The following is a 25,796-nucleotide window of genomic DNA, read 5'->3' as shown; positions in this document are numbered from 1 at the left end:
ATCCCTGTGGGGATGTTTAAGCCTCATTTGGGGCTCTGCTGAGCCCTGTCCTGAGGCTGTGCTTGGCTGCTCTGCCAGGTGAACCTGAATCTGACCCCTGGAATCTCCTCCTTGCACACCTGTGGGATGTTGGCCATTTTCTGGCCATCAGGAGCCTCCTGACATCTTTGTGAGCTGTCAGGGATGATTTTGAAGATGAAAACGTGTGTCCAGCAAGATCACCAAGATGCTGCAGGTGCTCAGGATCCCCAGGTGGCTCCAATGGGCCTGTTTGTGACGGGTTTGCCCAAGACAGTGGTGAGGAGCCTGGAGCATCTCCCTGTGAGGAAAGGCTGAGGGAGCTGGGGCTGCTCAGCCTGGAGAGGAGCCCCAGCTGAGAGGGGCCCTCAGCCCTGGGTGCAGGGAGGGGCAGGGCAGAGCCAGGCTCTGCTCCAGGGCCCAGCAATGGGCAGGAACTGATCCCAGGAGTTCTATTTGGACATGGAATCATTAGGGATGGAAAAGACCTCCAAGATCAGTGAAGCCAAGCTCTGACCATTCCCACTAAAGGTTCCCACTGAACCATCAACACGAGGAAGAACTTCCAGTGACTGAGCACTGGCCCAGGCTGCCCAGAGGGGCTCTCGAGGCTCCTTCCCTGGAGATATTCAAGAGCCATCTGTCCACAATCCTGAGCAACATGCTCTGGGGGACCCTGCTGGAGCAGGGTGGGACCAGATGAGCTCCAATGGTCTCTTCCAAGCGGAACTATTCTGGAATTCTGTGATCTGCATGCTGTGATGTACCAGCTGACCTGCCTGGCACCTGGGAGGCTTCAAGTGACAGAGAAAGGGAGGGAGCAGGGTGGGGTAGGATGTCCCTGCTCCTCTGCCTCAGCTGGCCATTGTCCCTCAGCCGGCAGCCACTGCTTGCAGACTGGAGAGTGCTTTTGGCTTGTGGCTCACGGGAGCTCGTGGGGCTCCGGAGCCCATAGCACCCACAGCTGCCACCCCAGCTCTGAGTGGTGACTCTGGGTGTGGGGCTGCTCCTCTCCAGAGCTCTGGCAGAAGATCCTGAGCTGGTGGTGGCCGATTCCCTCTCACAGCAGACTGGCCAGTGAATGTCCCCCTGAGGGCTGTGGAGCAGTGGCTCCCAGTGGCTCCCAGGAATTCTGGGAAAGCTGAGCAGTGACTCGGAGCTGGATGCCTCGTCCTGCAGGGAGGTCACTGTGACACAAATGGGACTGTTGGGCTGGTCCCCAGGCCTGTCCTTCCCCAGCATCCAGCCTCCTTGGGAAGCCAGCATGGTGTTCAGCTCCTGACAGAGAATCCTGGGCTGCTTCAACCCTGCTGCCAGCCCAAGTGCTCTGGGGCCCTTCAGAGCTGCTCCTTCCCCCACAGGGGCCTATCCAAGCACATGGAAGTGATTGAGGTGCTATGGAGCAAACTAAAGACCTCTGAGAAGTTCTTGACCACTAAACCATCACAGTCCATCCATCCTGAGCTGCTGAGCCCCCACAGAGCCACAGCCAGAGTCGATGTCCAGCCCACAGCCACGGCCAGCACAGCTGGCAGCCTCCAAATATTGGAGTCCCCCTGGCCCTGAAGCCAAGCCAGTTGTCTGGGCAGCCTGGGGGCAGCCAGCCAGCCCTGGCACACGCCGGTTATCCTGGCCAGCCTTGTGGGGCAGACATGACCCAGGAGCCCTGCAGAGCCAGCCACGCTCACGGGGTCCAGGGGGACTTTGGGAAAGGCTCCTGGCACTGCTCCTCAAGGCAGGCCTGGCCAGTGGCTGCAGAGGTGCCACAAACTGGAGTGATGCCAGCAGAGGCTGAGGGAGCTGGAGCTTCCTCAGGCTGGAGGGGATGGAGGGAATCAAAATCCCTGCCTGGGATGATCGGGTCTGGGAGCAGCTTCAGCCAGGGAGGTGCTGATGGGCTCCTGCCCAGGAGGGTGGGGTAGCCCCAGGAAAGGGACTCCAGGCCACTCCAAATGGTCCCCAGTTACCACCCCCTACTTCGTGACTGGGGATAGCTCCACTGCAGGGCACATCTGGTCTCCCCTTGTAAACTGGCCTTGCTTCATTGTGGCTCTAGCCCCGGGGGCACTCAGGTGTCCCAAATTCCTCTGCCTGCCTTCGTGCCGGGGCTGGGGTGGGGGAAACTCTTGAAAATCCTCGTGTGCTGAAGCAGTGGGAGGGGTGAGGTCGTGCCCCAGGCTCACCTGCAGCCATTTCCCCTAAAATTCCCTTCCCCTGCGGTGTCTTCAAGGCTACAAGGTGATTAACATCCCCTTTCAGCATGTTCCAGCCGTGTTCCGGATGCCTTTAAGCCCTCGGGGTGTTACACATGGCTTACAAGTTGGGCTCCATTAGCACTCGATTCGCTGTTTATTAAAACCTCGATTAATCTTGTATTAACGCTCTTCAAATGCGACTTTTGTGGAGGTGCAGCAGCCTCTGAGACGAGGAGCTAAGCTTCTCCCCAGCCCTGTGCCACTGCTGTCAGTGAGGAATTAGCTCGGGATCTCTCCGGGCTCAGAGCTGAGGGGTTGGGAGGCTGCAGAGAGCCATGATCAGGATGCCTGTGAGGATGCTCCAATTAATGGGGTAACACCAGCCCAGAGACACCCCTGGCTCTGCTGGCCCCAAATCTGGGGCAACCGGGGGAGCAGGGTCCGTGATCTGGGAGCCCACTGTGTCCCCCCCAGAGGAAGGTGTGGGGGCAGCCTGGGGGAATGGATGCCCTGCTTGCCAGGACCGCACAAATCCAGAGCAGGTGGAAGGATTTGGAAGGGGAAGATCAACATCTGAAAAGCAGAAGTCTCTCCTGCCCCTGCCCTGGCAGCCGTGTGGCTCTGGGAGGGCTGTGCAGGAAGGAGGAGCGTGCCCCAGCTCTCAGAGCCAGCAGGAATTGCACCTCGTGCTCCCCCGTGGGTTTGGGATGCTGCTCGTGCCAGATGCAGAGCCACGGCGGGGCGAGGCGCTGATGGGATGGAGGAGATTTCCCATCCCTGCCAAGCTGGGATGCTGCAGTTGTCATGGCAACGTGGGAGGCCTGCGAGCTGGAGCCCACAGCCCACCCCTTTGGGGGGTGTTCAGGGCTGGGGGTGCTCCCCAGCCCCCCTCTGAGCCCTGGCACCTCCCTGCACCTCAAAACTGCCATCAACCCCCTCCTCCCAAAGCTGACACCCCCACCCACCCTTCAGCCAAAAGACCCTGCTGAAAACACTGCCTGTTCCATGGAGAAAAACACCTCTGGGTGGGAAAACGTGCCCGGAGCCGCTGTGGGGAGCACAGGGCTGGGCGGGAGATGCCGGCCGAGATTCCCGCGGCAGTTTCCTGCTTCCCTGGGCCCCAGGCCGAGATCCCTGGCGGGCTGAGCCTGGAGCAAGGGCAGCCAGCACCCGGCAGGCTCTGCCCATCAGCTGCTCCCTGTGCGATGCTCACAGGGCTGTGCTGGGAGCTGGGCTGGGACGGGCTGGAGGTGCAGCCAGCTCTGCTCTCCCTCCTCCCAAAGGTGGCTGGGTGGCCACACAAGGTCACCTCTCCCTCCCAGCCTGCTGAGCCGCGCCAGGCGGCACAGGCTGCGTTTTCCCCCACCTCGGGACAGTTTTTGCTGTCTGTCTCCAGCAGCTCATTCTCGCTGGGGCCCTCGGCCGCTGCCAGGCCTTGACTGACATCTGTCCATCATCCCTGGCAGCTGGAACCGCAGACAGCAGCGGGTCCCCGCGGGAAGGACAGGCAGGGACGAGCCCGAGCTGCGTCCCCTCTGTGGGCAGTCTGCTGCCACCAGAAAGAGCATCGGGATGCCCCCGTGCCTGCTCCCGTCCTGCCGCATTCCCGCATTCCCGCTCGGGCGCCCGCCCGGTTCCACGGGGCGCCGGGTGGCACATGAGTCACACTTCCTCCCTACGCCCGTTCCAGCGCGGTGCCGCCGCTATTTTTGGAAGTTTTTGAAAGCGGATCAGCCCCGAGAAGCGCAGTTCGGGGGTGCTCCCCACGCCGGGCCGGCGTCCCCCTCGTGTTCCCGAGCCGGGCTGGGGAAGCCCCCGGCAGCCCGGACCCTGCGCTCCCCTCCCTGTTCGGGATGCGTGGGAACTCCCTCCTCATCCCACCGCCCCTCCTGAGTCAGCAGCGAGCTGAAACACCATCCTAGTGGCAAAATATTACCTTTTAAAGGGTTTGTTTGCGATTGGGGTGGGACTTCGTGCAATGCCAGCTTGGCGTGGATCGTTGTGCTCCCAACGAGCGGATCATTCCTGGTTATTTTTACTCCCAACCCCCAATGTTTTAGCTGGGGCTGCAGTGCCTCACAAAGTGTCTGTGAGGAAAGCCGGGCACAATCCAGCTCCGGAATCGAGGGGTGGATGAAATTCGAGGCGGGATCAGCAGTTGAGTGTCACAGCCGGGCCTTCCTGGCCTTCCCAGCCGGGAAGGATCTGGTTTTACAGGATGCTGCACCCACACCCACACCATTCCACACCTGCCACCCCATCCCCTTCCCTCCGCTCCTCCAGGACCTGTGCAAATTGAGGATTATTTTCCTTTCAGAGCAGTGATTGTGTTGCTCATCCTTCACCCGGGGAGGGCCCAAGGTCGGCGGCCGTGCCCCCGGAATGTCCGGCCGCCTTCCCGGCCAAACCGGGAGCAAACCTGGAGGGGAGGCAGGGAGGTTGCGGCATTGCCGGGCAGGTGACACCTTTGCCGTGCTTGGCAAAGTTTAGCTCCGTTTTCTGTGGCTGAAGCTTTTGCCTGGAGACAAGCAGCTCCTGCCCCGCCGGCGCTGCCGGGCTCGCAGCACCCCGACCTTGGCGGGATAAAATTAGCCCCGTTTCACTTTGGATTAAAGGCAGCTCCGCCGGAGCCGCGCGAGCGCTTCGGCTCGGAGACGTCAAATGGCAGCGATCCCTTTTTTGTCTGGATAGGGGAGGGCAGAGTCCTGCCAGCCAGCGCCTGGTGACAATGACATTGATTTCCTAGACCTCTCGGCGTGGCCAAATCTGTATTTTTAGCCGGGGAAGAGAAAAATACGAATCACGTGTCAGAGCAATGCTTTCCGTGCCCTGGTGGGAGGGAAGGAGCCGGGAGCCGTCGCTGCTGGAGCAGGGGATGGGCAGGACTCGCTGCTCGGTCCCCAGAGCGGGGCTGGGGATGCACCGAGGAGCCGCCGCTGCTCTGCCCATCCCCGCACTGCCCCAGCCGTGCCCCACACGGCTCCGGCCTCCTGCAGTGGGGCCCCCACTCCCAAAGGATCCCGTCCATCCCCTCGGCGTCCCCTGTGGCCGTTTATCTTCCGGGGCAGGCGCTGCCTTCATCTCTGCTTCCCTGCCACCGCCCCCTCCTCCTCGCTCTCCCCCACTCTGTTCTCATTTCCCCAAGAAGACTTTAATGAAATCTGCCCTTAATTAAATCCACATTCATTTGCATAATTACCAGGAAATTGAAATTAGCCTGCGGACGTGGCTGGAATACATTTGGCATCAGGCAGCCCTGGCTGTTTGGAGGGGGCTGCACCGAGGGCCGCTGGGTGCCCCCCACCCATAGGTGCCCCCCACCCATAGGTGCCCCAAGGTGCTGCTCCCCACATCCCTTCCCGGGGTGGCCGTGGTGACAGGGTGAAAGCGGAGGGACAGCCACCGCGGAGGCCACGGCAGGGCAGAGGCCGTGCCCTCCACCCCTGCACAAAGCAGCATCACGTTTCCTTTAGTTAATGAAAAAAAAAAGTCTTCACCGCCATTGAGAAATTTTTTGTTGCTTTTATAACTATGTATTTTTGTCATTTTTTATGGTTTCAGTTGTGGTTTTTTTAAATCCTTTTCAACAGTGACAAACTGAGGTAACGTCTGTGACACTACAGCCTCTCCTATGGGAAGAAGGTCTGAAACCCGACGGCTGAGGGAACTGGAAATAAAAACCTGACAACCTACAGACACAGCGACCTCGACGGGGACAGAAATCACACCGGGCACCCCCTGGGACACACCCCGGGCGGTGCCACCGAGCCCTCCCGGGGTGGCCAGGATCCCTTATCTACATTATTGCACGAAAGATCGAGGACATCGAGGGACCTAAGGCAAAGAGGAGTAAAACCGGTGCCTAGCTCTCTACGTGGGGCAATGCTACGTCTAACGCCGGGCCCGGGGGGTGCCGGGGACGGGGCACGGCGGGGGCGGGAGCGGCCCCTGCTCTGTAAACTGCTGCTGCTGCTGCTGGAAAGCGTTATAGCCCTTTGTGGGGAATTGGGGCACCGGGGCTGCCCCGCGGCACCCACCCCATGGGAGGGAAGCCTGAACCACAGCAGGGTGCTCCTGCCTTGGGGTGCCCCCACAGCTTCCCCACCGCGGCGGTGGGGTGAGCTCCCCGCTCTGCTGGGTGCCCAAATCCAGGAGGGAAGGTGTGACCTCCACGCACACCCCAGGACTTCGTCACTAAGGGGCCACCAGTGGCTGCTGCCACCACGCCCTGCCTCGCTGCAGCTAGCCCCGGCAGGGTCTATCCCGCTGCCGCTTCCCCGCCAGCCCCAGGGGAGGGTGACAGGTTTGGGGAAGGGGTGACAGCAAGGAGGGGTGATGGGGACAGCACAGAGAAGCAGGCGGGCCCACGGGAGGCCACTCGGAGCTCCCTCCTCTGCTCCCGGGCTGTGCAGGCCAGCCTGGGGTGCACCGCTGCCACCGCCTCCAGTCCCTGGGTACAAAGAGTCTGCAGAGGGGACGCCGGCACGGCAGAGCCAGCCCGGCCCCGAGCATCCAACCCGCTGGATGGCCGGAGCTGCGCCCGCTGGCCACAGCCCGGAGCGCGGCTCCGGCCAGAGGGGAGCCACCCCTCCGGCAGGGCCTGAGCCGGGTGGGGCAGGGCAGGGGGACAGGGGTTGCCAGTGGCAGTGGCTGGGACACACAATGACACACAGACAGGGACACTTGCTACATCAATGGCTGCCAGCACCTCCCACGGCAGGGAGGCAGCCGGGGCTGCCGGGGGTCCGGGGCTGCTGGCAACCCCCCGGCTCCCCGTCACCCACCTCCCCATCCCCTCCCAGTCCCCAGCAGTGCGGCAGGGACCAGTGGAAGAGGGCAAATCATCACCCACCCAAACCTCCCCAAAGGCCTCCTCCACGGTGCAGGGTCATCGGCCTTCCCGCTCCCCGGACAGGGTCGAGCACGGGGTGGGGCAGAGCCGGTGGGCCACCCGCTGCCCACTGCCCCCCACTCTTCCTCCCCGCACTGGGAGACCCCTCCCCGTGCCCCCCTGGGGGAGCCTTGGAGGGGGCAGCACAGCCGCGGCAGGGCTGTGGGTGCCCCCAGCCTCCGCAGCAGTGAGCGGTGCCCTCGGCTGGGCTCTGGCCACTGCTCTCGCCCAGGCGGGGCGGGGGGATCGGCATCCTCGGCGCTACAGAGCGCAACCAGTTCTGTCCTTTTCCTTTTCCATCGTGTTTCTTTTCCTTTTTTTTTCCTTTGGGAAACCCAGAGCCCGGTCCCGGCTCGTGCCACCACCGCCACGATGGACAGCCCCCATCCCTGTCCCCGGGGCGGGGGGACGGGGCGGGTCGCGCCGCCGTCACACGCAGATCTCTATTGCTGTGGCCAGGACCATCTGCCCCTTGCCCTTGTCCTGCCGTCCGTCTGTCCTGCTCGCCGTGCCCGGGGCGGCCGCGCCGGGCTCGGGGCCGCGCGCTCCGCTCCCCTCCGTCAGGACGGTCCTCTTGAGCGGGGCGGGGGTGCAGGAGCCGGTGGCCTCGTGGCAGTGGGGCCCGGCCGGGAGCTTGTCCCTGGCGTGCTTGCGGGAGCGGTAGGAGGGCCGGCACCGCACCTCGGCCATGAGGTCACACTTGATGAAGTAGAAAACCTCCTTGACGGGGCAGCGCTTCTCGGGGTCGAGGGCCAGCAGGCGCTGGAACATGCGCAGGGCGCTGTCCGTGAAACGCCGCCACTGCGAGGGCAGCCCCGCCAGCCGCCCCTTCTGCCACCGCACAAACTCCTCGAAGAAGGCGTCGGATGCCACCGCCGCCTCCCAGGGGAAGTTCCCGGTGAGCACGCAGAAGATGAGCACCCCGAAAGCCCAGACGTCGATGCTGGTGTCCACGGCGAAGCCCTCGGCCCGGCCGGCCTGGCACACCTCGGGCGCCGTGTAGGGGATGGTGCCGCTGATGCGCTTGACCCGGCAGCCCACCTTGCGGGTCATGCCGAAGTCGGCCAGTTTGACGCGGCGGCAGTCGCGGTCGAAGAGCAGCACGTTCTCCGGTTTGATGTCCCGGTGCACCAGGCTCTTGCTGTGCATGTAGTCGAGGGCCAGGCCCAGCTGCTGCACGCAGCGCTTCACCAGCTCCTCGGGGAGCCCCACCTGCAGGGGTGACACGGCGTCAGCCACCCACCACCGAGCCCTGGGGGGACCCACCCAGCCCGGGCAGCCACATCTCCATGGTCTGATGGACGTGGGTGCTTTTATCTGGGTGCTCTGAGGCAGGGGATGGTGGGTCCTGGGCCACTCAAGAGATGGGTGGTGGGTTTCAGGCTCCCCATAGGATGGTTTGGGTTGGAAGGGACCTTAAGGATTGTCCAATTCCAACCCCTGCCCTTGGCAGGGACACCTTCTGCTAGCTCAGTTTGCTCCAAGCCCCGTCCAACCCAGCCATGGACACTCCAGGGATGGGGCAGCCACAAGTTCCCCAGGAAAAGGGTGATGGGTCTCAGACCATCTAGGGACAGATCTTAGGCCACCCAGAGGATCAGTGATGGGTCCCACACTTGTTTGTAGGTGCTTGTGGTCAAACCCAGCCCAGATGGGGGTGCCCAGTCCCTGCACCTGCAGCCCCTCCCACATGGGCACAAAGCACAGGGGCAGCTTTGCCCAGCACCCCCTGAGCCCCCACATCCCACGGGAGGTGACGGGGGTCCCACCTGAGGCGGGATGATGTCGAAGAGGTCCCCACCGGGGGCGTACTCCTGAGCAAAGACGTAGCAGTCCTCGGTCTCGAAGACCACGTCGAAGACCTTGATGATGAAGGGGCTGGAGGAGAGCGTGTTGGTGATGCTGAATTCCCGCAGGAAGTTCTTCAGCTTCGTCTTGCTCTTGTTGACGAACTTCAGGGCCATCTTGGTGCCTGTGGAGGGCAGGGGACAGGAGTGAGCCCTTGGCTGGGACAGACCCGGCACCCCGCTCCCAGCACAGCCCCGCTCTCCTCACCTGTGCTTTTGTGGGACACCAGGTCCACCTTGCCGTAGGTGCCCTTGCCGAGCTCACGGATGAGGTCATAGTGCTTGGTGATGTCGGTGCCCGAGAGGGTGCGGATGGCCAGGGACTGCATGTCCTCGGTGATGAGGGGCACCCCGCAGCAGCCCAGCTTGCGCGACGGCTCCTGCTCAATTGAGCCCGCGCTCATGGTTGCGCTGCAAGGCAGAGGTGGCACGGCTTCCGTGGGGGCTGCAGGGCCATCCCATCCCATCCCATCCCATCCCATCCCATCCCATCCCATCCCATCCCATCCCATCCCATCCCATCCCATCCCATCCTGTCCTTTCCCCAGGGCTCCAGCCATGGCAAAGGGGGATTGGGCTGCCAGGGTGGTGCTGAGCAGCCCCCACTGAGTGCCACCCCTCTGTCCCCAGGGGCCACCAAGCCAGTGGCTCTGGAGGGGCTGCTCCAGCCTCCACGGGGGCTGCAGCCGTGGGGATGTTTGGGGGCAAATGGAGGGGTCCGGACGTGGCAGAGACAGAGACAAGGACACACATGGATACAAACAGGGACACACATGGACGCATTTTCTCAGGCCTGATGTGTTCCCAGCCACTCTGCAGGAGAGGAGCTAAGGCCCTTTGGGAGTCCCCTTTGCTGCTGTGTCCCCAGTGGGGACCCCAAGAGCCCCTCCAGTACTGAGCCCCCTCCACAGCTGAGTCTCAGCCCAGCCAGGGAAGCTCCAGAGCGGAGCCAGGGCCGTGACCTGGCACCAAGGGGGACACAATGGCTCTGCAGCAAATCCCTCCCTCACATCTCTCTGACCATCCACCAGCACCAGCTCCTGGCCTTTGCTGGCCGGGGTGCCAGAATCTCTGGTGGGGAGAATCCCAGAATCCCAGACTGCTTTGGGGTTGGAAGGGACCTTAAAGCCAATCTTGTCCCATGGGCAGGGATACCTGCCCCTATCCCAGGCTGCTCCAAGCCCTGCCCAGCCTGGCCTTGGACACTTCCAGGGATCCAGGGACAGCCACAGCTGCTCTGGGCACCCTGTGCCAGGGCCTCCCCACCCTCCCAGGGAACAATTCCTTCACAATATCCCATCTATCCCTGCCCTCTGGCACTGGGAAGCCATTCCCCTTGTACTCTCATTCCAGGCCCTTGTCCCTAATCCCTCTGCAGCTCTTCTGAAGCCCCTTGAGGCACTGAAACGGGCTTTAAGATCTCCCCAGAGTCTTCTCTGTTCCAGGCTGAAGAATCCAAATTCTCTCAGCTTTTCCTCATAGTGGAGGTGTTCCATCCCAACAATCATCATTGTGGCCTCCTCTGGACTTGCTCCAACATCTCCATGTCTTTCCTGTGCTGGGGACCAACAGCTGGATGCAGCATTCCTGGTGGGATCTCACCACAGCAGAGCAGAGGCCGGCCCAGCCAGCGGCACATGAACAACAGCCCAAACATTCCTCACTTCCAACAAACCAGGGATGGTTTTCTCCTCACTCTGACCATTCCCACAAGAAGATCCAAGCTCAGAGTCACCCACCACACCACCACAGCAGTGAAATCACCCCAGCATCTCCTCTGATGTCTTCAGGGCACTGCATCCCCCTCCATCACCCCAGAAGCCCAAACCCTGGGCAGCCAGGGACGTGGGGAGGGCACTCGGTGGCTGCAGGTGGGTGAGGATGGGCAGAGAGAGCCCAGGTGGTGCCCACGGCCTGAGCCACACACAGGGGCTGTGACAGCCATCCCAAATGGTGCCAAACACCCCACAAAGCAACTGCAGCACCCCACGGTCAGGTTCAGGATCCTCCCAGCCCCTTCCCAATAAGGCTGAGTCAGATCTCCTTCCTTCCTTCCTTCCTTCCTTCCTTCCTTCCTTCCTTCCTTCCTTCCTTCCTTCCTTCCTTCCTTCCTTCCTTCCTTCCTTCCTTCCTTCCTTCCTTCCTTCCTTCCTTCCTTCCTTCCTTCCTTCCTTCCTTCCTTCCTTCCTTCCTTCCTTCCTTCCTTCCTTCCTTCCTTCCTTCCTTCCTTCCTTCCTTCCTTCCTTCCTTCCTTCCTTCCTTCCTTCCTTCCTTCCTTCCTTCCTTCCTTCCTTCCTTCCTTCCTTCCTTCCTTCCTTCCTTCCTTCCTTCCTTCCTTCCTTCCTTCCTTCCTTCCTTCCTTCCTTCCTTCCTTCCTTCCTTCCTTCCTTCCTTCCTTCCTTCCTTCCTTCCTTCCTTCCTTCCTTCCTTCCTTCCTTCCTTCCTTCCTTCCTTCCTTCCTTCCTTCCTTCCTTCCTTCCTTCCTTCCTTCCTTCCTTCCTTCCTTCCTTCCTTCCTTCCTTCCTTCCTTCCTTCCTTCCTTCCTTCCTTCCTTCCTTCCTTCCTTCCTTCCTTCCTTCCTTCCTTCCTTCCTTCCTTCCTTCCTTCCTTCCTTCCTTCCTTCCTTCCTTCCTTCCTTCCTTCCTTCCTTCCTTCCTTCCCCCACCATGCTGCCTGTCATCCCAAACCAAAGCTCAGCTTCTTCACTTATTATAGTTATATTTTTTTTCCCTGGGAAGTTGGGGAAAAAATAGAAAAGGAACTTCAACATCATGATGTTCCAAAAATGTAACAGTTTGACTCATAAGATCTCCGAAGCAGCTCATCTCCATAGTGTTTCATTGGCCCCTGGCAGAGGAGCACCATCTCAGCGTCTGGGTGCTGGAGGTGGAGGTGGATCAGCAGCAGCTCGCTGGAGGCAGGACTGGGAACAGCCCCCAGCATCCTGCATGAAGAATTCCGGCTACGCTTGGATTTACGGTTGCGCTCATCAGTGTCCCTTAATTAACCGGCGTTGAAATGCAATTATTCAAGTCGGGAAGGTTGTGTTTGAGGAAAAACCCTGCTGGTTGGATGGGAGAGAGGAGAGGGAGGACTGGCAGCTTGTGGAAGTGCTCTCCAAGTCAAAGGCTGTTTGCTTTTCTCCTTGGCTCCTGTTGGGGTTTCCAGGTGTCTCCTTCCCAGCCAGAAACCGAGGAACTTCCAAGGGAAGCAGGGACCCCGCCGAGCCAGGTCCTGGGCTGGCACAGCTGGCACCAGGATGTGCTGCCAGGGATGGGATGTGCCGGGATCCTGCCGCAGTGGCACCGCAGCAGCCAGCTCCGAACAACCCCCCCTGCCTCGTCAGGGCTAACGGGAACACGCGGCCATCACCGACCCCGGGAGGAGCCAAACAGCGGCGGTGACCAAAATACCGATGCGCCGAGGCCACGGAAAGCGTAAACACAGAAGTTTTCATTAAAAATGGAAAGGCTTTTGAAAACACGTTGGGTTTGATGTGAGCAGCGAAGCGGGGCAGCAGCAGGAGGCAGCGAGAGCTCGGTTCCAGCTCCGAGCGCTCCCAGGGACAGCAGGCATGCAGGAATAGCGGGACACGGAGGGATGGCAGCGCCAGTGTGGCAGGAGGTGCCACCAGCTTGGCCTGGCCGGGGTTGAGGTCCCATATCCTTCTGCAGCCAGGCCAGTCACACCAAGGAGCACCTGTGTGGCCACAGATCGGGTCTCTCCAGAGCCACAATGGGGCCTTTCCCGGCACCCCAGGTCCTGTCCCGCTCCAAAAGCCTGGAAGAGGAGTCAGCACCACGTCTGAAGGAGGACAAACGGACCATCTCCAGCTCGATTCCAGGTGCTCCTGAAGGAGCTTTCGCAAGCAGGGAGGAAGGATGTGCATCCCGGCCGAGTCCTGGCAAAGCCCCCCGCGGCTCAAGGTCCCGGAGTGACAGAGGCAGCGAAGCTGCTGCCACGTGGCCCCGGGACCTGCCGCTCACCACAGGCGGTTCCTGCCGTCATCTCCGCATCCTGAGCCATTTCTCCTACTATTCAGACTAAAATTGCTCTGTGTTTAAGCTTCAGAACCGTTTATCTCATTGAGTGAGGAGGATAATCCACCCACCTCTTCCTTGCTCCCTGGCAGGTATTTATAGGCAGCCACTCGTCTCCCGTCGGCAGCTGCCGCTCCTCTTCCCAAACCTCCCGGCTCCATCCCCAGCACCGTGGAGCAGATCCCGGAAGGACATTCTCCCACAGCCACAGCCCAGCATCCTGCCAGCAGCCGAGGCTGGCACCGACAATCCTGCCCCAGCGTTGTTCCCTGCCGGGGGATGCTTTGCCCTGCTCTGGATCCCGCTCCGCCGCACGCCCAGCCCTGGGCACATCGGCTCTGCCGATAACTAATTGCAAACTCATTAGGAGCTCATTGAGAGGAGCAGAGGCCGCCCGGGAGAGTTGCCCCAGGCTCCCGCAGAGAAGGCTGCTGGAGCAGCGGCAGCTTGGAAATTAAGAGGGAAAGAGGGAAAAAAAAAATCCCTCTGGCCACATCAGAGACTGACAGAAAAACAACTCAGTTATTGAGGGAGGTTACAGGAAGAGGGTTTGGGCTGAGCCTGATGCACGGTTGAGCACTGGGGGCTGGGACTTGCACCGTGGGTTGTTCTGGGGCAAGGCATTGGAAAATGAAGGGAAAATCTATGCAGGGCAGGGGCTCTGCAAAACCCGGATTCTTCTTTAAAAGGGGGAGAAATGTGAAATGCAGCAGTGGGATGGGCACAAGCCCACACTGCTCTGTCCCTGCACTTGGCAGAGATTTGATTTCACCATTTTCTATCCCCAAATCCTCACTTATGAGCAGGTAACACCAACTCCCATCCCAGCCCAGCAGGCTGGAGGTCAGGGCATCCCTCAGGAGGGACCTCCCTCCCTCCACACTCCAACCAGCTTCCAAACCTCTGTTTCCCCTAAACAACGCACTGAGCCAGCAAAGTCACACCCTGGGCCCTGCCAGAGCCATCCCCTCTCCCAGCTCTCCGCATGCCAGCACCACCCTGGTGTCACTGGAACGAGGGGCCAGCGGTGCTTTGGCAGTGCCCCACGCCGAGCCGCTGCCTCCCAGCGCCCCACTCCATTTCCAGCCCCTGCACCTCCATTCCTGCCTGACCCCGTTCCAGGGACATCCTCTCCTCTCCTCCGCACCGCTGGGACGCGCACACCAGATATGAGCTGTGCTTCCCGGGGGCTGTGGCACGCCGGAGCCCAGGGAGGGCTCACAAAGGCACCTTGGCCTAACGAGGACAACGTGGCTGTGGGGGCAGGACAGGAATCTCACCGGGGCTCAGAGCCACCGGCACCCACCTTGGCCAGGCAGCTCCAACCCGGCCGGCCACCACCTCCCACCTCACCCAAAGCAGCAAAACACGCACAGGGAAAGGGTTCCTGCATCCATGTGCCACCCCAGGGCCATCCAAAGCCTCTCAGGACAAGCCGAGTGTGTCTGGGAGGTGGCTGGTCCCCACAGCACGGGGACATTGGCTGCTGGCAGTGGTTTGGGGACAGCCCCTCTGCCAGCATCCCGCAGCCCAGGAGGAGCAGAGGCCATGGGTGGGGCACGTCTCCAGGTGCAGCTGGCTCCAGAGCAGCAGGACAGTGCCAGAAAAGGCTGGAGCACCACAGACACCTCCAGAACCAGCACCAAACCTCCACCGAAGCACCCGCAGCAACTGGGACTCCCCAGTGCCCCCAGTGTAGGGCTGAATTGGCACTGAACTCCGGGTTATCCAGCAATTCTCATACCAGCTCCTTGCCCAGAGCAGAGCAGCCTGCCTGGCAGCAGGATTATCCTCGGCAATGCCAATGAATGCCCAGCCAGGCACGGCTCCCAGTGGCAGGAGCTGCTCTCCCAGTGCAGATGTTCCAGATGCAGGGCAGGGTCAGGCCCTGTCACACCCATCCATGGTGTCCCCCGCTGCAGGAACCATCTCCCGTCCTGGCCAGCAGCCTGTGACAAGCTTCCTCAGCCTTTGGTCCCAGGATTCAGGTTTCACAGACCGATTTGGGAAGAGCAAACAAAGCAGTGCCAGGACTCTCTCCTCCGCCGGCTCTCCGGGGAGCCACCGCTCCTCCTTCCTGCCACCGTCCCCTGTGCCCTCCGCACTGCTCTCCCGGAGCTGCCAGCAGGATTTTCCCTGCCCTCATGCACACGGGGCTGTCTCTGTCCATCGGCCCCGATGACAGGACCTTGGCTGCCTTTCAGTGCTTCTGGCCTCCCGGGGTTTTTGCTGCCGAGCAGGATGGCTTCCTTAGGACCTCAGCTCCTCCAGCCTGCAGCTCCTCCCGCCTTTGCCGCCAGCACCGGGGACTTATGATTACTTCATTGTTTGATTGGTTTCATCAGCCTGTCATCATCTCCCTCCCAAAACTCTTCCGCCAGCGCCGACAGCACCGCACGGTTGGATCTGCAAAGACAAACGCCCCGAGCGGCACCTGCCCGACCCCACGGCAGGGCCAGCCGGCCCTCGGCCCCGCTCGCTCCTGGCGACAACAGGGACACGGCCCTGTGCCACAAAACCCAGCCCTGACTCCGCTGCAAGGCGCTTTGTGTGCCCCGTGCAGGCCGGGCATCGCCCCCAGCTCAGCCTGCCGCCGCCTGGGATGCTCCCGTGGAGGAGGATGCTCCCACCTCTGCCGTGGTCTCCTCCCGCAGCACCGCGGGCAGGGCACGGTGACACGGTGACACCGGGCAGGACGGGGGCTCGGCACACGGACACCCAGCTCTGACCTCTGCCGCCCCGTGGGTCCCGGACAGAGGGGTGCCGAGGCCGGGCCACCCTGTGCCCGCTCCCCGAGCTGTGCCGGGGCTCCCGGCTGGCGTCGCCCGCCCGCGGCCACGGCGGCAGCGAGGCCGGAGCTGGAGGAAAGTGGGTCACGCTCCCCTTCCCCGCTGCGGCCGGGGAGACGCCGGGGTGGGATGGAGGCCGGCCCGCGGCCAGGGGACAGCAGGGAAGGTGAAAGGGGAGATAGGGGAGGTGATGAAGGGACACAAGGAGACAGGAGGGGACGTGGTGAAGCGATGCGAGGGGAGACAAGGAGGGATGACGAGAGGAGATGACACGGGGAGATGATAAGGGGACAAGAGAGGACACAATGAGGAGAGACAATGAGGGGAAACGAGGGGAGATGATGGACGGGGCATGAGGGGAGATGACAAGAGGACATGAGGGGACATGAGGGGAGGTAATAGGGAAGACAGGAAGCTGGTGAGGGAAGACAAGGGGAGGTGAGGGAACATGAGGGAAAACAAGGGGAGATGAGATGGGGAGGTGATGAGGGGACACAAGGGGACACAATGAGGGGACACGAGGGGACACGGCCTGAGCTGCCCCCGAGGCCGCCTCTCCCTGCTCTCCCCTTCATCTGTTCCCAGCTGCCTTCCAGCTCAGTGCACCCTTCCAGACACCCCCAAACCCGCCGGCAGCCCCCGGGGACCAGCCCCGCGGCCCCAGCACCGCTCGGTGTCACTCACGCCCTTCCGTCCCCGTCCCTCCCCGTCACCCCCCCGCCGTACCGGGGCCGCCCGGGCGCAGGTGCCACCGGCCACCGGAGGGACCCGGGGCGGGGGGGGACGACCGATCCCGGAGGCAGCGCCCACACGGCGCGGTGCCCACCCCGCTCCATTCATCCCGGAGCGCCGGTTGTACCGGGATGGGGGTTTTGTCCCCTCCCCGAGCCGTGCGGGCAAACAAAGGGCGGCCTCGGTACGGGGCGGGCAGCGCCCCCCGCACCCCCATCCCCGCACCCCCATCCCCGTATCCTCATCCCCGCACCCCCGTGCCCGCGCCCCATCCCCGCACCGCCGCCTTACCGGAGGGGCGAGCCGCCGCCGCGCCCCGTCCCCGGCGGGAGAGGAGCCGCCGCCGCCGCCGCCGCGCTCCGCCCGCCCCGCCGGGCTCCTCATGCCGCGGCCCCGCCGCCGCCGGAGGAGCGGAGCGGAGGGAGCGGAGGGAGCGGAGGGAGCGGAGGGAGCGGAGGGAGCGGAGCGCGGCGCCCCCCGCAACCCCCGGCAGCGCCCGCCCCGCGCCGCGCTCCGCCCGCACCGGCACCGGCGCCGCCCCGGGGAGGGAGCGCGGAGCGGGAGGAGCGGGAGGCGCGGGGGGGCTCCGCCGCCGGCCCCGCGGGGATGGGGGGATGCGGAATGAGCGATGCGCGATGCGGGGCGCCGCTTGTCCCCGCCCCCCCGAGGTAGCCGGGGGGGAGTCGGTGCTGGAGCAGCCCAGGAAAGGGGGTTCGGGGCTGAGCCGCCCCCTCCCCGCCGGGTGCGGAGCTCCGGTACCGCGGGCTCGGCTCGGAGCAGAGCACGGCGCTGGGGACAATGGGGATGGGAGCGGTGCTCCGCAGGGGGCGGCTTCACACCCTGCCCCACCCGAGGCTGATCCGGGGGTCAGCAGCGCTGTGCAGCCGGAGTGCCCAAGCACAGGACCACGTCCTGCTGCCCGCTGCTTCCCTGGGCCCTGCTGTCCTTGAGCCCTCCAAGACTCTGTTCCCTCTCCTTTGGCACAGGCGATGCCCCCGTGGTGTGGGTGATGCCCACCCTGGGTCAGGGAATGATTTGGGTTAGAACGGACATTCAAGATCATCTCATTCCAACCCCTGCCGTGGGATACCTTCCAGGCTGCTCCAAGCTCCATCCAACACGGCCTTGGATAGCTCCAGGGATGGGGTGGCCACAGCTTCTCTGGGCAACCTGAGCTACCATGGCACAGGTGATGCCCACCATGGCACAGACAGCCCCCCAGAATGCTGCTCCTCAATGTGTGCAGGACATGTGCCTTTCCCTGTGGCTCATGAATGGTGGGAACGTTCAGGCCAAGCCAGGGAATGCCAGATGAGGCAAAGACATCACGGGGGCTTCCCTTCAGGTGCCTGAAATTTGACAACACTTTCAGCAAGTGATGCCAGAGCTGGGCACCAGGAGCTGCCTGGCACCTCCAGCCTGGGGGACAGTGACAACTCTCCCGGAGGAAGGCGAGGAGTTGGCACTGTGCTCCTTCTTGGAGCATCCCTGGACACACCTCGTCTTCTCGGATTTCCTTCTGTGCCCACCAAGGCCAAGCAGGATGTTTAACACTGGCCAGGATTTGCTTTGGGACTTCCGTGTCTCTCTCTCAGCTGGGTGCCAGGTCCCTTCGCTCCCGCGATGTCACTTTAAAGGGACCCACAGTGGTGGGGCTGCCCCACCCTCCCAGGGGGACAACGGACTGTTCCCACACATCAGCTGTGCCCGCTCTGCTGGGAGCGGGGCCGTGCCACTGCCCCCTGAGCCCCCCCAAAGCGGGGAGGGCCGGGGAGCCATCGGCAGTGACTCACCGATGGCTCCGCTCCGCTCGAGCTGAGGATGCAGAGCAATTAAGGCTTTTCATGAATGACTTTAAGGCAAGAGGCTGAATCACACTCCGCTTTAATTTGTGCCAGCATCGGCTGTGCCACTGTCACCCTCTTCCCTCCCGGCAGCTGCGCACGGGGCACCGCCAGCCCCGGCGGGAGCGGCTGCGGCTCCCGGGGCCGGTCCCCTCCATCCCCCTCCGCTCGGGTCCTGCCACAGCTCCCGGCTCCTGCGGCTGGGACGCTCCAAGGGTGGGTGATTCCCAGCGGGGTGGAGGCATCGGAATGGCGCTGGGAGGAGAAATGCTGGAGCGCAGTGCCCCGGCCAGCCGGGCTGGGCTGGGTAGGGGCTGGCGCTGCGGGGCTGGCACGGGGCTGGCACGGGGCAGGTGAGCCTCTGAGCAGTGGAGGTGCGCGAAAGAGGAAAACGGGGGAGATGGGCAGAGCTGGGCTGCGCTCGGTGTCACCGCAGCAGCGCACACGGGCCAGGGAAAGGCGCAGCCGCACGCCCCGCTCCATGGGCCGCCAGGGATGGGGGGGCTCCAGCCTCGCCCTTTCCCGAGACCCCTTTCCCCCCGTGTCCCCTGCCTGTCCTTGCGGTGCTGTCCTGGCTCCCGCAGCCTCCCGCCCGCGGCTCCTCCGAGCTCTCTGTCAGCTCTCTCCCTATTTATAGCTCGGGGCTGTTTCTAGGTCAGGCGGGAGGTGCCGGTGCCCGGGGAGCCAGCCCGAGGACCATGGAGGGGCTGCAGGGACGGTGTCACATGCCCCACACGTGGGTCAGCTCCCTGTGTCACCATCCTGGTGACACAGGGGCTGAGCTGGCACTGGGACCAGCTGGGCCTGGCAGGGCTTTGTGGCATTCCGTGGGACTCCGTGGGGCTTGGCAGCGCTTTGTGGGGCTCTGTGGGACCCCGTGGGGCTCTGTGGGGTTCTTTAGGGCTCCATGGGACTCATCAGGGCTCCATGGGGTTCAGCAGGCCTTCATGGGACTTTGTAGGGCTCAGCAGGACTCTTTGGGACTCCATGGGGCTCTTTGGGACTCCACGGGGCTCTGTGGAGCTCTGTGGGCTCCATGGGGCTCAGCAGGGCTGGGTAGGGTTCCGTGGGGCTCAGCAGGGCTCCGTGGGGGCCGTCAGGTCCCTCTGGGGCGTCCCTGCCCCTCGGTGGCACGTGGGTGACACGCACACTGAGCCATAGTAACACCAGTTGTACCAGGGAGCGCCCGCACTGAGCTCGTGGTCTTCAAAGCGCTCCCGGAATATTAATAACTAATTAAGATTAACGAGATGAAAGGAGGCAGATCAAACATATTTATCACCTCGTGCAATCCCAAACCGTGCAAAGAGCCCCCGCCTCCCCGAGGGACCACGAGTGCCCCTGGGATTTGTGCTCAGAAAGGGAATATCCGGCTCGTGCCGTGGGATGTGCTCGGACAGGGTGGGCAGTGGGAAATGACCTGGAAAGCCCAAAATATTCCCAGCGTGGCAAATCCCCTCGGAATTCAGCGAGAAGGTCACTCGTCCCTTCGCAATCCCTCGGTCAGAGCGGGAGCCAAGGGGCCGAGCCCCACACGGCCGCGGGCCGGGGTCCCACGGCCACCCGCGCCTGTCGCGCTCCGGTGACAGCAGCCAAACCTGCCGGGGATGCTGCGGGGATGCTGGGAAGGAGCAGCGGAGGGAAGGAGGGAGGGAAGGAGGGAGCGGAGCACGCCGGGAGCCGCCGCCCGGGCGGAGGGGACCCGCTCACCCCGAGGGGCTCCGGCGTGTCCCGCCCGCGGGAGCAGCACGCCCCGGCCCAGCCCGGGGGCATCACGCGTGTCGGGGGCGCCGGGTGTCCCCTCGGTCCCTGGGGACAGAGCCCACCCACGGCGATTCCCGGGGAAACGGGGCGGTGGAGCTGGTTCCCCGCAGCGCGGGGCGAGGGCTCGGAGCGCCCAGCTCGCTGTCCCCCCGTGCGCGAGCTGCCAGCCCCGGCGGTGACAGCCGGGAGGGGATTCCCGGGGGCTGCTCTCAAGGTCAGGCAGGGGCCGCGGCCCGGGAGCCGTGGGACAGCCCCGCCGGTGATGGGCACACGCCGAGCCCCCGCCAGGGCATCCATCCCTCGGGCTGCTGCCCCGGCCCGGAGCCCGTGCCGTGCTGGCTGCGAGGGACCGGGCGGGGCGGGGACACAGCGCCCCGAGGGATGGATCCCCGGGCCGGGCCGGGGCAGCACCGGCCGCACTCGGGACCTTGGGAATGGCGCTGACCCTGGAGCACAGTGACGGCTGTTCAGCCACCGGCACGGAACGGGACCGGAGGGGCTCTTTGGGATGGGCTGCTTGGGAAAAGAAGCACAACGGGTTTCTTGGAGGGGAAGGAGGGGCTGAACTGGGGGCACGGGGAGAGCCACGGGGCCCGCCCTGGCACCCGGGTGGTACCCCGGTACCCCAACAGCACCCGGCAAGGTGCCCGCCCGCCGCCTCCGCTCGCTGCCCGTTCTCCTGGCACCATCTAGAGGCTGCGGGAACGGGCACGGGGGGACGGACACACGGGGGGAGAGACACGGGGGGATGGGGACAGGGAACAGACACGGGCGGACTGACATAGAGAAAAAGACAGTAGGACAGACACGAGGGGAGAGACAGAGGGGACAGACACGGGGGGACAAACATGACGTGGCAAACACGTGGGGACAGACATAGGGGACAGACACACTGCCACAGCACCCACGCATGGGGTCCACGCACCGCTCCTGGCACAGGGGGCAGGACCAGGGGCGGTGACAGAGCAGGGAGCACCTCTGGCAGCACCTGTCACCCCGGGGAGCCTCCCCCGGTGGGGCTGTGCTGGAGGTGACAGGCGATGGCAGCTGTGTCTCCACGGGATGGAGACAGACTCAGGGACAAGCTGGTGACAACCAGGGGGGTGTTCAGGGACCGGACACACACACACCCCCACACCCCGGTGCACCTTGAAGCAGGGCAGGACAGGGAGAAGCCTCTGGGCACAAGCCCTGGGTGTCCGTCCCTTGCCGTGTCCCGAACAGGACCCTGGGCCACCACACTGCCACCCCGGGTGCTCCCTCCCTGGCTGAGAATGCCAGGCTCATGCCACCTGTGGCCTGACACAGGCTGGGTGCCACTGGTCAGCTCCGAGCCCGGGTTGGGCTGTGGGACAGGAGCCCTGGGAATTCTGTGCACGCCCCCCGCCAGCAGCACCCACAGCCAGGCCCTCCCGATCCTTGGCACCCCTGTTCCCCCCCACCCGGGCACTGACTCACAGCAACTGAGGCTCCAAAAATTCATGATTTACACCAAAACAAACCCTACAGCTTCCTACAACTCGTGAGGAAAGACAGACTGCCTGGGTTGATCCAGCTGATGGCCCTGAGGCCCCCCAGACCTCGCTGGGGACAGCCAGTGCCTGGAGGGCTCCTGGCCGGAGCAGACGGGGGCTCTGCTCGGGGCTGGCAGCGTGGGACAGGAGCCGGCAGTGGCTCAGTGCCACGGAGGAGCAGTTGGGCACAACATGTGCCAGCACTCGCACCTCGCATCCTGCCGGCTGCCCGGCTCATTCCGGCACCGCACATTCTCCTTGGCTGCGGCTCAGCAGCGCCGATGGCAGAGGAGATTTCGGGAATGGGGGAGGCGAGCGCCGGTGCTGCTGCCTGGAGGGACAGGCCTCGGGGAGCCTGCGGCTCTCCTTGTGGAACCCCCAAGTGCACTGGGCCCCGGCCCCAGCCCGGCAGGGAGGAGCAGAGACTGCCCAGGGCCCCTGCTCAGGTGAGCAGGGATGGGTGGGACGGCTCCAGGATGGATCGGGGGCGGTTCTGGCATGGCTCCGGGAGGCCCTGGGTGCACACGCTGCTGCCCACAGCCCCACTGCTCCCACGGGCACCGCAGCACCGCGGAGCCGGCACGGCACGGCACGGCACGGCACGGCACGGCACGGGATGCCCACCGGGTTCCCGGCTGCCAGGGAAGCACATCCCGGGCGGACACACGTGCACACAGCACCGGCACCGGGCTCCTCTTTCGGGAGAGGATGCGCCTGCTCCCGAGGAAACTTTGGCACGGCCCGGGCCGGGCACTGCCCCCCGGCCCGGCTCGGTGCCCGCTCCGTGCCGTGCCCGCCGTTCACGGCGTGTCCCAGCAGCGCTGTGTCCCCGGCGGGGCTGTCCCGGGCTGGCGGCACTGACCTGTGCAGGTGCAAGGGCTGCAGCTCCTCTTTCTGGAAGCAGACGAAGCAGAAGGAATCCATCGCTCAGGTCCGGTGGCCACCGCGCCCGGGCGAGGGCGACCGCAGGGCAGGCAGTGCCGGAGAGGTGTTGGCATCTTCCTCGCCGGTACGGGCGGTGGCCGGAGGCTCACGCTGGCCCTCCCGGGGCCATGGTGTCGGGGAGCCCGTCACACGGCCGGGCTGAGCGGTGGGACCGGCCGCTCCCCGGGCACGGAGGCGGCTCCGGGCTGTGCCACGTCCCGCGTCGCCCTCACACCGCGGCCAGCGATGGCCAGTGCCACCCCGGCACCCATGGCGATGCCCGGCCGGCGGCACCGCCAGCCCTCAGGGGGTGCGAACAGGGACCTGGGGTGGCATCACCGGCGCCAGGGGCTCGGCAGGGTGCGCCGAGGCACCGGCCGAGCCCTGCGGGGCTTCAGAGGCCGCGGGAAGCGGCTGCCCCGAGGCACCGGCCAGTGCCCGTGCCGCGGTCAGGGGAGGTGTCCCCTGCAGCAGGTGGGGTCCGGCGGGGTCTGGCAGGATCCAGCGCGGTCTGGAAGGGTCTGGAAGGGTCCGGCAGGGCCCGGCAGCCGAACACACCGACGGAGGGGGAAAGTTGTGCCGTCGTGGAGCGGCGGCTCCGCGGGGCTCGTCTCACCGGCAGAGCAGCCGCTCGCTCTGACAGCTAAAGCAGCGTGCGAGTATTAATAGCTCCCGACTCCCGCGGCGAGGCTGGAAATTAACTCCTCGAATGCCGCCTGCCCGGGCTCCGGCCGCCCTCTCCCGGTGCCCGCTGCTGCCTCCGGGCTCGGCAGCACGGGCTGAGACCGTGCAAGCCCAGCCTGCCCGCCCGGGGCACCGCGGGCCACCGAGGAGCCCGTGCTGTGTCCCCCAGGGCTCTGCCCGACACCCCCCGGCTCTGCCAGCCTCGGCACAGGGGACGTGGCACAATCAGGGGGAAATCTCTTAGCCCGGGTGCTGGTGGGTGGCCCGTGCCTGCTGCTGGGGGTGGCAGAGGTGCCGTGGGAGCCACCCCTGGACGTGCCCCCTGCAGGGGCACGGTGGGACAGGGCACAGCACGGGAGCCCCAGGGTGCCTGCTGAGGGGTGTCCCTGTCCCACAGCAGTGTCCCTGTGGCCCTTGATGAGTGTCCCTGTGCCCCTTGATGACTGTCCCTGCCCCAAAATGGACCATTGCTGCAGGCAGAGTCCAGCTGCTCCACAGGGACACGCCAGGCCTCGCTGGGTCAGGAGGCCCCAAAGTCACACGGCCCTGACGTGTCACTGTTCCCATTCCTTTGGGATGGGCTCAGGGACCAACACGTGACCCCCAGGTCCTTGGGACCGAATTCTGGTCCCTGGCCCCAGCCTGCACCCAGGGTCCTGGGCCACGTCCTTGGGAAGGTGAGCAGGAGAACAAGGAGAGGCTTCCCCAGCCTGGCCTTGGGCTTCGTCATCTCTCGCCTGAATTATTCAGTGAGTGGCTCTGCCTGTGGCGTCTGCTCCGGCCACACCCCCGCTAATGGCAGAAATCGATGGCTTTTTAATTCCTCATGGCCAGAAAGCTCCTGGCTGTGCTGCTCTGGGTCCTGTCCCCCCGGGAGACTTTGATGATCCCAATTTTGTCTCACAGAAGCTTGGAATCCCAGAATGGTTTAGGTTGGAAGAAATCTTAAAGCTCATCCCACCCTTGCCATGTCCAGGGCCACCTTCCACTATCCCAGGGTGCTCCAAGCCCTGTCCAACCTGGCCTTGGACACTGCCAGGGATCCAGGGGCAGCCACAGCTGCTCTGGGCACCCTGTGCCAGGGCCTGCCCACCCTGCCAGGGAACAATTCCTTCCCAATATCCCATCCATCCCTGCCCTCTGGCAGTGGGAGCCATTCCCTGTGTCCTGTCCCTCCATCCCTTGTCCCCAGTCCCTCTCAGCTCTCCTGGAGCCCCTTTAGGCCCTGCAAGGGGCTCTGAGCTCTCCCTGTAGCCTTCTCTTCTCCAGGTGAGCACCCCCAGCTCTCCCAGCCTGGCTGCACTGGGGCTGTGCAGGGTGTTTGCAATGATCCTCTTTCCATGCTGGTCCTTGGGTGCTGGGAGAAGCAGCACCAGCATCCTCCAGGACTGCACTGGGGCAGTCCATGGGATCAGACCCCCCGGCCCCTCGGTCCCCTGGTGCCAGGGCCTGGCATCCACCCAGGCACCCACTCACTAGGAGCAGGCTGCAGGAGCAACAAAAATGTTAAAATTTAATGCCTTGGCTAATGGGCTGAGAAGAGTGGAGCAGAAACCTGGAGAAAAAGGGAAGAGGATGAGAGTGCCCAGGCCTGGGGAGCCTCTCATGGCTCTCTCATGGAAGCACCCTCTGCTTCCTGGAAAAAGAGGGCAGCTTGCCTGGCTCACGGGACCCTCCTGCCTCACTAAACAAAATCCCACCACAATGCTGGACCAAGGGGCCAGTCACAAATCCATGTGGCTCCTGGTGGAGCCACACAGGAGCTCCTGGTGAGGGACAGGCCCCTCAGGATGAGACCTTGCCCATGGGAACCCCGGTTCCATCATCCCCCTCCACCACCTCCTGCACCTCTACTGGTGTGTCCTGAGTTGTGTAGCTGGGGGTGTTTATTCTATTTGCCATCTGTCAGAGCTGGGGCAGTTCTCTGCTGTTCATTGGGCAGTTTTCTTTATCTCTTCCACAGCCAATCCTCCCTCCAGGAGATCTCTTCTGCTCATGGCCACTGAGTGTCCCTGCATGGCTGAGAAAATTCCATCATCCCATGGGGAGATGCTGTGCCCAGGGGAGGAGCCAAGGATTCCTACCTGGATCCAATCTGACCTTGGAACAGCACAGCAGCCTTTGCCCACTGCATTCCCAGAGGAGCAGCTTTCTGCCCCACTGCATTCCCAGAGGAGCAGCTTTCTGCCCCACTGCATTCCCAGAGGAGCAGCTTTCTGTCCCACTGCATTCCCAGAGGAGCAGCTTTCTGCCCCACTGCATTCCCAGAGGAGCCCAGGCCCATCTCCAGCAGCCCTGGAGCTTCAGAGGAAAACTCCAGCCTTGTCCAGGATCCTGCTCCAGCAGAAGCACAGCTGGCACTGCAGGAGGGCTGAGCCCCCATGGAATGGCACTGCTGCCACCACCCTGACCCACAGGCTGCCATGGCCTGCTCTGACTCTGGCAGTATTGTTTTGTATTACTGCATTTTTGTATTTTATTTTTATTTTCTTCCCTAATAAAGAACTGTTATTCCTGCTCCCATATCTTTGCCTGAGAGCCCCTTAATTTCAAA

At 63.6% G+C, this 25,796-nt stretch overlaps 2 protein-coding genes across 4 annotated transcripts in view; one reads left to right on the top strand and one right to left on the bottom strand.

The window, feature by feature from the left end:
• Nucleotides 1-5,881, top strand: part of DNAAF8 (dynein axonemal assembly factor 8) — a 103,585-nt gene extending 97,704 nt beyond the window's left edge. Inside the window, exon 32 of the mRNA XM_053992513.1 lies at nucleotides 5,804-5,881. Within this exon, the coding sequence (XP_053848488.1) occupies nucleotides 5,804-5,806 (3 nt within the window). The 3' untranslated portion in view covers nucleotides 5,807-5,881. The remainder of the gene's footprint in view (nucleotides 1-5,803) is intronic.
• Nucleotides 5,882-6,900: 1,019 nt separating this feature from the next.
• Nucleotides 6,901-23,156, bottom strand: SBK1 (SH3 domain binding kinase 1). Of its 3 annotated transcripts, none has more exons than XM_053992517.1 (4): nucleotides 22,497-23,156; nucleotides 9,160-9,362; nucleotides 8,874-9,076; nucleotides 6,901-8,316 (listed from the first exon to the last, which is right to left on the bottom strand). In XM_053992517.1, exons 1-4 carry the CDS (start codon nucleotides 22,556-22,558, stop codon nucleotides 7,534-7,536), a joined length of 1,251 nt encoding a protein of 416 aa, XP_053848492.1. In that variant the 5' UTR covers nucleotides 22,559-23,156; the 3' UTR covers nucleotides 6,901-7,533. The 3 variants fall into 3 exon arrangements, with proteins under 3 accessions (XP_053848492.1, XP_053848494.1, XP_053848495.1); XM_053992519.1 differs by lacking the exon at nucleotides 22,497-23,156 and adding an exon at nucleotides 16,804-16,859; XM_053992520.1 differs by lacking the exon at nucleotides 22,497-23,156 and adding an exon at nucleotides 14,736-14,857.
• Between the last annotated feature and the right edge of the window lie 2,640 nt (nucleotides 23,157-25,796).

The sequence above is a fragment of the Vidua macroura genome, chromosome 16 (assembly GCF_024509145.1).
Source record: "Vidua macroura isolate BioBank_ID:100142 chromosome 16, ASM2450914v1, whole genome shotgun sequence".
Classification (NCBI taxonomy): domain Eukaryota; kingdom Metazoa; phylum Chordata; class Aves; order Passeriformes; family Viduidae; genus Vidua; species Vidua macroura.
The sequence above is the reverse complement of the archived record's forward strand: the minus strand, read 5'-3'. Positions and strand labels throughout refer to the sequence as shown.

Bases quoted from the DNA above. Each gene is read 5' to 3' on its own strand.
- SBK1 (XM_053992517.1), bottom strand. From the start codon at position 22,558: ATGGATTCCTTCTGCTTCGTCTGCTTCCAGAAAGAGGAGCTGCAGCCC. The intron at 9,077-9,159 runs GTGAGGAGAGCG...TGCCCTCCACAG, and splicing joins GGTGTCCCACAAAAGCACAG to GCACCAAGATGGCCCTGAAG. The intron at 8,317-8,873 runs GTGGGACCCCCG...TCACCCCTGCAG, and splicing joins TCGACATCATCCCGCCTCAG to GTGGGGCTCCCCGAGGAGCT.